Source organism: Panthera pardus, unplaced genomic scaffold, assembly GCF_024362965.1.
Source record: "Panthera pardus isolate Hobbes unplaced genomic scaffold, ASM2436296v1 HiC_scaffold_10, whole genome shotgun sequence".
Lineage (NCBI taxonomy): Eukaryota > Metazoa > Chordata > Mammalia > Carnivora > Felidae > Panthera > Panthera pardus.
In genome coordinates, this window is record NW_026526655.1 from 26,816,885 (window position 1) to 26,829,596 (window position 12,712).

Genomic DNA, 12,712 nt, shown 5'->3' on the forward strand with positions numbered 1-12,712 from the left:
TACAAGTCACCCAAAGAATTAAAAATGTCTGTGTGAAAAAAATGTCTGTATTATCTCACATTAAGTATTCCAAAACTTGCCATCATACAGACAGTTAATAGGGGTACTTAAAAACAGTGATTAATGGGGCAGACATTTTTTGTCCAAATGGAAACTTGCTCAACTGATTTTTTACACCAAAGTGCTTTAATCCTCTGCCTTTCACTTTATGTCAATAGTGGATAAAGAACAACAATTTCCATATCTCTATAATAGGGGAACATTTATGTATTCACAATTGTATCATTATTTACACTTCAATTTTAAATGCAAAATATTTGCATGTTTAAATTATGTCCTTTCATTGATTTTAATATTTTAAATTATTTGCTGATCCAGTTCCCTAATGTGAAATAAAACATTTTGTGAAATATAATTGTAAAATATAACAACCCTTTCATTTGGTAATAACTATAATCAAGACAGGCATTCCTGAGAATGCAAGTTTAAATCTTTTAATGGACTTCTATTCATTTTCCCTTGCTATGTGGGAGGTTTGGAATCATGTTGCTTATATAATAAAATAAACTGAGAACTTTTTATAAAGGACTTAGCACACACACACTTATGTATATTTATATATACATATTCAGGATTTGCTAATTCTTTTGGATTATAAAAATATTCTGAGATCAGATCACACCTAATGTAATTCTTGGAAAAAAAGGGGAAAGATACATCTATGATGGTTGACATATTTGTGAAATTTTGTATATGGGTAGCTTTTTCATTTTAAGATTCAACATTTCTAAGAATCTATATACCCATTTTACCCAGCATTATAAAAACTGGATCAAAGAGCCATTATCTTCCAAGCTTTGGTAAGAAAAATTCTTTCTTCTTACAGAAAGATCAAGCATGCCATTCTTGTGGACAAAGTTATTGGTCCCATCGATATGTTCCGTGTCCTCTAAGTAGCTGTAGTTTATGCAGGAGTCTGTGAGGCTTCGAGGCAGGTTTGCACATGCCAAGGGTTCATGTGGCATCTCTGGGATAGGCACCTGGTTGCAGAGCTTCCTCATATGCTCACTGAAAAAGTCTGCATAGCCTACGTTGAATGATGCCAATGTGGTATTGAAGGTTGCAACTGTAATAGTGGAGATCTGGGATTGCACTAATAAAAAGAAAGCAATGTCTTAGTTTTCCCCATATTAACTTGCCACACTATCATGTCAGACAGTTATATTATCATGACAACAATCACAGCTGATGCTTTTGTAGATATTTGACTTATAGTCTCAAAGCTATTCTCAATTCTCATGGAATTGCCTCAAGTGTTAAGGCCATGTAATATCTGAATGAAGGTTATAGAAAATATGACTTCCAACTGGCTTCCTTAAGACTCAGGCTAGAATTTAACTTTTGTTTAACAGGTGGATTTTGCCCACTATTAAATGGCAGATCCTACTGATAAAGTTAAGCTAGTTGAGTTGAAGTATTTCTCCCCAAGTTTGTGGCTGGTAAAATATTTGGTTTTATCTAGCATATTTAAGCAACAAATAAGAAGGATTTTTTTTTTGTTTTGCTTACAAGTAATAGAACATAAATTTGTGGTGGTAACTAACTGGTATCATCAAATACTTGAAATATACTCCTGGGAAAAGAGAGCTCAAATTATGCTCATAGGTTAAGAGTACGGATTAAGAACCCATTTTAGATTCCACCCAGACACACATGTTTTCTCCACACAAAGCACATAAGGCACTTATTTAAAATCGTAGCTGTCTGAGGAAGGAATCGGTGGCCCTGGAAGGCAGTGACTTTCTTCACATTGAAAGTGGACAAGTCCTTTAGAGGGACATCATACAGGGTGTCCAAGTAATGCATATAATTGTCTTCCAAGTCTCTTCTAGCCCTGTGGGTCTATGACCTTTTGAAAACAAATTTGCATGGCTTGCTTTCCCTCTGAGACGCATGGTGTTTGCAGTATGCCATCAAGTAGCTTTGTTACTAAGGAAATCCTAACAACGGCTCACTAGTAAATTACCAAGCAATGTAATACATGAATGCAAATTTTCAAAAAGTGTAAGGAACCAGATTACAATGAAAATGAAACATGGAGTAAAAACAGGAAACAGGAAAAGGAACCTGAACTCCCGCCTGCAGGTGCGCCTTCCGACCCACCTTCCTTGACAGTGTTTTCTCCATGGCTGTTGGAGTGATCTGGCTGGTCACTCACCAGGGTGTGATGGGAGTGTGAGTGCCTGGCACTCAGGCTCTCCATCTCCGTGGCTGCATCCGAACTGCCCCGCCGGGTAAATTTCCCTGAGATGGACAAGAGCACCACAAGAGGGTTTGAAAATGGAAGATTCTCTGCCAAGATGTTGTTTTACCAAAGGATGGCAGTGAGAGTAAAGGGACATTGGGAAGTGTATGAGGCACAGTCAGATAGTAGGAATGAAACTAGTCCTGGGGATAGTCAGGGTCAAGATGATTGATGAAGCTGCCTGTCATAAGATCAGCCCCAATCTAAGCCAAATGTCAGAAACCATATGTGGAGTTCCAGCTAGCTTCTGGTTCCTGATTCTGAGCTGGCTTTCTGAATATGTCATTCAGAAAGAAAAAAGAATCTTTCTTTTCTTTACATTTCCCTTTTCTAATATCCAAATTAAAGTCTGCCTTTGGATTCACAATGAAGTTAATGCACAAGACCCTTTAAGGCCATATTTCCACATCTAGAGTATGTAAGAAATAGGGCCATTACCTAATTATACAGGGTTTTTCCATATTTAATTAAATTACCTGCATTCCTTTGGTACTAGGAAGCTAGCATCTGGGCCCACATTTCTTGACTAAACTGTTCAAGAAAGATGCAGATTTGCCCGGGAGCCCTAGATCCAGATTTCTAAACAGGTCACTCAAGCTCTGCCCTACTTTGGAAAGTCCTTGTGGTCACCTAAAATGGTGGTTTGCCAGCCTCCTTTTTCAATGCCTCGCCTATCTTCTCCAAGCCCAGGGAAACTTCCGAAGGAGAACGTGCTTCGGGTGGGGAACACATCCAAGTGGTCTTCGTGAAGCAGGAATGGCACTCCCATTCTTCGAGGCCTCCTCTTTCCTGTGTGGTGGAATGGGATGGAGCCTTTCCTCTCTCGGTCTTCTTTGCGGCTCTTGAACTATGAGGATGAGAGGTTAAGGGTTAGGCACAGGGCAAAGGAAAAGTGATAGTTGGCTTCCCAAAGGGCTCTACAATCTACAGTAAATCACAGGAATGTTCCAGGAAGAAGAGACTCAGAAAGTCACTGAGTATCATCCGATAGAGATGGGTGACATTTCCACAATGCATTGAAAGAGTGAAAGAAACAAAGCAAAAGACAACATATCCCTTGCGTCTTTCTGCTTGGTTGGCTTGTTCCTGGACCAGCAGCATCAGGATCAACTGGGAAACTGTTATAAGTACAAATTCTCAGGTTCATACTACATCAGAAACATAGAAGATAAGACCTAGTGATGTGGGTTTTGATAAGCCTTGTAGGTAATTATGATACATGCTAAAATTTGAGGACCACTGACGTAGAGTATAGGATCCCTAAGTCACCACTTAGATCAGCCAGTATTTTCTGTTCCATTTTTCAGGATTGAGATCAACGGTTCTGGCCAGACAACTTCAAATGTGTGCCACTGTTCATAAGGAGAGTTAAAAAAGACACACAGCATGAATTGGTATAAACCCATTATTCCTACCAAACAACTTTAAAACCCAGTATAAATAAGAGTTCAGAATTCTTGGGAAGCATTTAAAATATACCAATGTCTGGGCCTAACCTTCAGCAATTATGACCTAATTGGCTTGAGTTCAGGCCTGGGCACATGAATTTTTAATGGCTCCCCAGAGATTCTCATGTGCAGTCAGTACTGAAAACTTATTCCCCTGATGATCAAATGTTTTTAGAAAAACTATAGCCATTGCCTATTATTGTATTAATAATGAAGTAGACATGACTGCTTGCTTAGCAACACTCTGAGCTTATAGATAAGTTAATAATAAATGTTCTGTCTTCCATGAACACAATTGAGCTGATTATTTCGAAAATTGGAAAATAAAGCTACTGCACATACATTATTCTATACATATTATTTTCTATCTCATTAGCTCCATATACTTACAAAAAGAGAGGTGGAAGGATGGATTCATAAGAGCATGAACTATTTAGCTTGAAGACCTAGTTTTGAGTTTGGACTCAAGCTTTCATGGACTACCAAAATTTCTAAGGCTCGGTTCCTTCCTTTCTTTTTTGAGAATAGTCAACATTTATTGAATACTTACAAAGTGCCAGGCACAGTAAGGACCTTAATGTGAATTATCTTACTTAATCCTCATAACCTTTTGAGGTAAGTATATTATATATCCAAATTTCAAATGAAGAAACTGATGCACAGTATCACACAGGTTGACAGTGGCAGAGTGAGAATTTGAACTCTCATTAGCTAACTCCCAAGTGCACACTCGTCCTTTAATTTTTCATCTTTAGAATTCTGGTGGATGGTTAAAAAATGCTTATTGAATGGAAACCTATGCTATGACTTATAACAAGTTGTGAAGGTAGAAAATCTAGTGATCTGCTGTAAGGATTTGCTACTTTATTAAGAGTCTGGTTTGTTTGTTGTCTTTAAAATGGAGATGACTTCAAGAATAAATGTTCCAGGATGATTAAATCACTCTGAGAACTTCAGTAAGACTCAGTTTCTTAGGTGCAAAATGTGATAAATGAGGATCTCATTGGATTAAATGAGAACCAGTTATATAAAATGCTTGATGAAATGAGATGAATCATAGAAACCTAAGTTGCCATCATGGCTACCACGACTACCTCCACCACCACACTACTAAAAGCCCTCTGTACATGTCATCAGGATTAAGCTTGGTAGCATTTAGAATGGCAAACATTCCTAAACACAGAGGGGCTTACACAAGGTCATGCTGTAAGCCATGTTATAACTGGGGGCTGACCTCTCTTCTCAAGGTTCCGTTCCCAGCCCACCTTATTCTGCAGCATGATCAGAAGTACCTCATGTCATGCTGATTTGTATTTCAATCACCAAAATATCAAAGAGCATAAGTGGTTTGACTCACCTTCTTAAAAATGTTCATGCCAAGATCTGAAGAAAGATCTGGAACTGCAGATCTACGTAAATTAGTCAACGAAACCTTAGAAAATGCCTCAGGGCTAAGAGATTTTTCCTCTTCATTACACTTCATGGTGAGATCCTTAACAGAAAATAAAGGTAGACTTCATGATCAGGGTTTAGGGCTTTAAATCCAAAGACTTTTCTTATTGACAAGAAAATTGACATTTTCTATGTCCTATTTTTATGAGGGGTAAGCCTTCTGTTTTGATATCTATGAAGTATTTAACTTGTGTGTCCAGACTTTTAGAATCCATATCCTGCTACTGAGGAGAAACATCATATATTTTGTAACTTGTGTTTGGAGTTTTCAACGGTGAGACATGAGGATCCAGATTCAGGAAAGCTAAGAAAATAGGGAGGAGACAGTTATCTCATTTTTATTTATTAAAAAAAGTTTTTCTGTTTAATGATTCACCAAAGGAGATTTTTACTTTGAGCGGAGTCATCTACTACTAAAATGGAGTATCTCCCCCTTTATACTCTTAGATTGTTCATGTTTATTTTCAGAATATGTAGACTTTTTCAGATATAGCCAATTCATATTTAAGTAAACCAAACAACTGGAACACACTGCAAATTACACCTTTTTTTCTCTACATATTCAACATACATGGTATCAATGAGAAAGAGGGAAAGAAAAAGTGTTCAAGTTGCTATTAACACATTTATTTACCAAAAAGTGATTTTCAGGGGGATGTCATCAAATCGGCATACAGTTTATTTTTTTCAAACATCTATAATGAAGAGCAAGACTATATATCGAAAAGCAATATTTCTAATTATGATGTTGAGGCGCTGAAAAATTCTGAGCTATGCAAAAAGTTAAACCATGTTCCACATAACGCGAATGTCACATTTCATGATACCAGTAATTAACAGTTATATGTGAGAGCAATCTATTAACTAGTACTTCAGGTAGCTGAAAGGCCCAATTTCCCATTATTCTGGATCATCAGAGTCTTAACTCTAGATTAGTGTGTACAAGAGGCATTTAGATACCATTTTTTTTGAACAGTAAATTCGATACTAAAAAGAAGCAAAAGGGTCTAGTAAAAGATAGAAGGGAAAGGACAATTTCATTAGAGTAAGCCACCAAAAAAATAGTCAGCACTGGAATAAATAAGAGATGGATGCATGGAAGAAAAAGAGAATCTGTTATGGCCAAAATTGGTGATTCAAAAGACAATGGACTGAGTTTCTCTTACTTGGGTTTTGTGGGTGTTCACTAGTGAGGGAGCTGCTGCCACCATCGAGCTGCTCCTGGGTCTGGGCAGGAGAGGAATATCTGGTTCTGGGGGCTTTTCTGGCTTCTCTTCCAACATGTGCCGCAGCCTTTGTAGATAATACATCAGAGACCACTGAGTACCTTCCTCAGACCAATGAGGCTGGAGTAGGCAGCGAAGAACAGCAACGTCAAAGTAGGTGGCATAGCGGGACCTTTGGCATGGAGGTATCACGAGAGAGGCTCTGTTTCCAAGGACAGAAAGAAGACGATTATATTGGAAGCCAAACATTCCAAGGGGTGACACAACATGGCTTATAGTTCTGCTTTTCTCATTTGTTTCCTTATTTATTCACTTAACTTTTGTCTGGTTTGCTCTAATATCCTCCCAACTAGTCTTACTAATTTCACTTTTGCTAGATACTTCTGGAAGTAGAGAGGTTAAAAAGAGTTTTGAAAGATAGGTTGGAATTAGCTAGGCAAAGTTGAGGATGAGGCAGGAGGGCAGATCAACATTTCAGTCAGGGGGAACAATGCCTACAAAAGTATAGAGCTAAAAAAAGAATCATGAGTTTTGGGTAGGTGGAGGAGAATAAGTAATTGGTATAGTTGGTGAGTTATTTGGGTGATGGGCAATGAGGAGAGTCTATAGAAAGAGATGAGATTCAGATTGAGGATTATACTATGCTATCAGGTTTTTTTTTCCTTTATAGAAATGGGAATATTTGTGTACTTTATTGGGCTATTTTAATATCAATTGTGATAATAGTATGTAAAAAAACAAGAAAACTGCAAAGTACTAAACAAACAAAAGTTATGCTATGAAGAAAATTTTCAAAATTTTGAAATCATTTTGAAAGTTATAAAGCTATATGTTCATATAAATAGCAAAACTAATTTTTAAAAATCTCAAGGTTCTGAAATTCTGTTATTCAATTTAAACACATGCGATAGTCATGATTTAGTGTTCAATTTAATTACGCTATAAGGTAAGTTTATTTAATTACTCAGTAGAATACATCATCTTAGGTATCTTAGGGGATGTGAAGATAAGTAAGTTTAACTTCTTAGTCTTGAGGAACAGATGGTCCAGTGAATGGCAGACAATAAATGATAAATTATAAACTTAGAAATTCTGGAATCCAAAATGGAACCTTAAAACTAAAATGTAAACTTAACCCCCAAGCACAGTTTCTTCCTGAGTTAGGTGATGCAAAAGGGGAATTTTTGTACCCTGCTACAAACTAGCACGGGTGTGTAGTGTAGCACTACTCACACATGAAGAGCTTCAGCAAAAAATGTAGCCACTGAGAAGTGAGGAGAAATTTTCCTAAACTTCCCAGACTTATATTTTTGAACTAAAGATTATGGCTCATTATTGGTTCAAGAAATTAATTCAAAAGTATATGACTACTCTTGAAATGTTAACTAGAATAAAAACTATTAGAATGCAGCAAATGGAATAAGGATTTGTATGTTTAGCAAAACTTGTTTCACTTCACACATTGTCATTAGTCTTGACATAAAATGGATTTCTTACCATGAATTCTAGTAAAAAGTTCAAATATACAAACCCAGACAAGGTCTGGTGCCCTGGGGGACAGTTTCATAGTCTTTGCACTCCCCGAAAGGACACATCGCTCTTGGCTGTTTTTACTTTCATTAGTAGCATTGTCTGGTGTGTTGAGGGACAACTGCCTACATACACAGTGGTTTTGAATGTCAATGGTGTCTTGTAGTCTAATCTTGAGTATTTTGATTGATAAGTAGCAAACTAAATATGAGTTAAAACTCAACCACAATAAGGTACTACAATACTAATTATTTAACTGAGTTGGCAGTCATATAAAGAGAAGCTTTCTACAATCAGCTAAGTTCCCATATATGTTATGTTAGAGTTCATCCTTTTTCTAGGGAGCTGGAATACTCTTTGAGCATCAACTGCATGTCAGCTTTCAATCCATCGGAAAGCGCCATAGATTCTCCTTCCAACCACTTCTCATCAGCTCCACAGACACCAACATCTTACATTAGGCTTATTGTAATTACTTCCTACTAGTCTCATTGCTTCTTCTCTAGTTCCTCCTCTCCTCTCCTCAAACCCTTCCAATAGATCTTCAAATCATCCTTAAAATAAAATGCAAATTTCTTATAGTAGTCAACATGGCATGCATAATCTGTCTGTGTGTATGAATCCAACCTCATTATCATGATTGCCCTGCTGTACCAATTATTTATTTGCTGCCTCTTTGCTCCAAATTCATCTTTTTTTCTTGCTCTGTGAAAATGGATCTGGCCCTTTAAATATTTTCCCATTGATTTCTGGCATGACCTTTGGCTTTGCCAGTAGAGGAAATAGAAAAGCTGCTGCAGGAAGAAAGAATTTTGCTTTCTAGCCCTGGTGTACTTTCTCAGCACATTCCTTCAATGTGTGTACAGCTTATCCAGTACCAGTCTCCTGTAATGTTTGTGGGTTGTCTAGTGCTAAGCTCCTTCAGTGGCACATGACTCCTGCAGCATGGGTATTTTTTCTAGCACCAAGCTTCTATAGCACTCATACCTTTTCCTTTGCTCGGCTCCTATAGTGTCCAATAGCCAGTAGCACCCAGCGGCCAACAGCAACCACGGCACTTCCCTTAAGAAGTTCTGTAGCAGAATGCCTCTACTAACACACCTTCCCCTGAACAGCATTCCCTAGAAACCCAGAAGGTTGGATTTCTGACAAGTTCCAGGAGGCAGATATCCAACAAGTTCCCCTGGTGCAGTACCATAGTGATTTCTCTGCCATCCAGTAAGGCATAACTTTGTCCTCCATAAGAGGGTCAGAATCTCAATCCTGAGGAGAAAAACGTCTCTGCTTGGTGTTAGCCTGATGCCTAAAGCTGGTGATTGTCCCATTATATATGCTATTCCTATATTCTTTAGAGTTCTCCTTATTTATTAGCCAGTCCCTCACTACTGCAATACTCTAATCCTGATATACTTAATAATTCCCTATATTAAACTTGCCCTGTTCAAATTACTGTTTGGTTTCTCTCTTCTGATTGGACCAATCCTGATACATCTGGTAGCTGTGCTTCAGCCACATTGGCCTTCTTACTACTCTTGAATACATCAAGCTTGTGCTGGCTTCAGAGTTTTTTTCCATGTGGAAATTTCTACCCTCAATGCCTAGGCTTTACCTAGGCTCGGTTCTAATGTCATACCCTCAGAGAGGTCTTCTTCAACCACTATGTAGAGTGGCCTCCCTATGCTACCATTCACCTCTTTACCTTGTTCTAATTTGCTTCATAGTATGTAGCATAACTTGAAATTATGCTGTTTACTTGATTAGTGCCTCTCTCCATTTATTTGAATGAATTAATAAATTTTAGAAGTGGGCTCAAGACAGAGATGGAGAAATCAAAGGATTTTGTACATACAAGCAAAACACATTTTGAAAATGGAAAGAAAAAAAAAGAAACCCATCCAAAATCACAGCAAATAGGTAAATGCCAAGAGTTGAGGAGAAAATGATGAGGAATAAAACTGACAATATAACTTAGTATGTTCAAATGTAAAGAAAATTTGACCCAACAAGCTGAAAATAAACATCTATTCCAAAATGGAGTGGACAGAAATGTCAATACCAACTGGTATCAGTAGTAGGTAGGAAATATCTAGCTTTCAATATAAATTTGATCATCATTCTATATGACTTGAAAAAGCGACCACTACCAGGGTAAACTAGGAAAGATTGCACGAGCTCTATCACATGTTAGCCTGAAACATCACCCCCTTACTAAAACCGAATGATAATAAAGGAAATGAGGGCACTTGGAGACCACCACAAACAATACTGTAGAACAGCTGGGTTTTTTTTGTTTTTTTAAGCCTTAGTAAACAGAGACAAACTGTTCTCATTAGGATAAATTCTCAATATTTTAAATATTTACATCCCTGCCCCTAACAATCTATTAGTTTAATGTAATTCTCTTTTGTGTTCTAAGCCCAATTTCAATGTGTATGGGGGGGGGTGGGGAGGAGCTTCCACCCCATAAACAATTTTCTGTACACCAACTGGGTCCATTCTCTGTCAACTGAATTCTGACACCTATTTACCTAGAGATAGTATCAGATTCCACAGGTTAAGAATTCAGTCCTTCATGACTGCTCTCTCTTCCACTTCTAACACCAGTCACAAGCCCCGGTGTCACCTGTGCTTGTAACCAAATGGCCACAGACTGGAGGATCCTATGACCTGCCCCCCCCCCCCGCCCCCATCTCCCACTGCTGAACTTCAGATTCCAGTTGCAAGTCTAGATTGTTACCTATACCTCTTATTGACAGGTTCTAAATCAGAAGTTCCCATGATCCCCTATTTGGATTCAATTAATTTTCTACAGCGGCTCACAGAACTCAGGAAACCCATTTACTCACTAGATTATCAATTTATTATAAAAGGATACAACTCAAGAACAGCCAGACAGAAGAGATGCTTAGGTGAAGGTATGGGGAAGGGGCATGGACATCCATGTTCTCTCTGGGTGCACTGCACCTCTCTGTGTTCACCAGTCCAGAAACTCTGTGAGCCCTGTCTTTTTGGGGCATTTTTTTGAGGCTTCATTACATAGACATAATTGACTAAATCATTAGCCATTGGCAACTGATTCAAACTCCTCCCCTTCGAAGGTCAGGAGCAGAACTGAAAGTTTCAACCCTCTAATCACATGGTTGGTTCTCGTGGCAACCAGCCCCAGTCTTAGGTGCAGTCCAACTGTCACCTCATTAACAACAAATATTACCTGTGTTGCTCTTATCATTCAGGAAATTCTAAGGGTTTTAGGAGCTCAGTGACAGAAACAGGGACTAAGGCCAAATATGTATTTCTTATATAAGAACTCATAGTGTCATAAATTCTGAACCAAATTCCAAAGGAATTCATCTTTTATAAATCAATTAAGATGTTCTGAAATTTAACTGGTTGAATGATTACAAAGTTGAGTGTAATCAAGAAAGATTTAAAAGGAAGTATAAAGAGTTTAAGTTGTCAGATACTAACGTATGTTTTACAACAATAATATTTAGCCAAGTAGTGCTGATTTAGGAACAGACAGGAGTTCAGTGGTATAGAATATGGAGTTACAAAAGATTCAAATATTTATAAGAATCTAGTCTATCAGAAAGGTCATGCATTACATTAGTACAAAGCATACATTAGTCAAAAAATAATATTGGCATAACTGACTTACTCAGAAAACGATAACTTAGCATGTCTTAAATTGGCATATTTTATTCACCAAATAAAATCAAGATAGAATAAGACTTAAATGTAAAAATAGGGGTTCAGTTGGTTAAGCATCCGACTTCAGTTCAGGTCATGATCTCGCGGTTCGTGAGTTCCACGATTCTGTGTCTCCCTCTCTCTCTGCCCCTTCCCTGCTTGCTCTCTGTCTCTTTCTCAAATAATAAACATTTTAAAAAATTAAAAAAATAAAAATAAAAACACACTTTGAAATAACCCGAGTCAAATAAAAAGTTATTATGAGAATTTTTAATATATTACATGGAATAATGATTCTATACATGAAAACTTGTGAGATATAGCTAATGCAGAATTAGAGGAATATTTAGAGCTTTAAATGCTTCTACCAGGACAAAGGATATAAAAATAATGAGAGAAGCATCTACATTAAAAAATATTTTAAAAAGTTTAAACTGATTAAAAAATAATAAAAACCTGAATAGTAGGGGGAAAAAAGAACATAAGATAGAAGCACATATTAATAAAATATACGACAAAGGTAGATAGGATTAACTAAACCAAATGTTATTTCCTTGACAAAACTAATAAAAATTAAACAAGAAATATAGTAAAAGGTGTGATCAAAATACTATCACTGAAAATGCAGACATACCTAGATATAGTGATGATTTTAGAAAAAGGGAAGACATTATAAACATTATGATTAAAAATTTGAATACCTAGATAGACACATTTATCCAGCCAAACTGATTTGAGAAGAAATAAAAACCTCAATAGACCCACAACCTTTAAAAGCTGAATTGTGGGAAACAAAATTTATTTTAAAAATTCACCAAGCCCAGAAGGTTTTCAGCCAAATTCCATTAATCATTAGGGAAACAGGTATCTCCACTTTCATACAAAGTGTTCCAAAGACAGAAAAGAAGGAAACATTCTTCTCATGAGGCCAAGATAACCTTGGTACTGGGAAACAAAACAAGTACAGCATAGGCAAGGAAAGTCATAAGCTGTGCTCATTTATGAGCACTGATGTAAAAAATACATAAAATGTTAACAAACTATACCCAGCATTGTACACA

The 12,712-nt window shown here is 37.1% G+C and overlaps 1 protein-coding gene across 1 annotated transcript in view; it reads right to left on the minus strand.

The window, feature by feature from the left end:
- UNC80 (unc-80 homolog, NALCN channel complex subunit) overlaps positions 1 to 12,712 on the minus strand; it is a 225,344-nt gene that overhangs the window by 175,887 nt on the left and 36,745 nt on the right. The window contains 5 exon segments of the mRNA XM_053905349.1: positions 885 to 1,153; positions 2,164 to 2,304; positions 2,936 to 3,152; positions 5,111 to 5,245; positions 6,372 to 6,633. Coding sequence (XP_053761324.1) covers positions 885 to 1,153; positions 2,164 to 2,304; positions 2,936 to 3,152; positions 5,111 to 5,245; positions 6,372 to 6,633 — 1,024 coding nt within the window.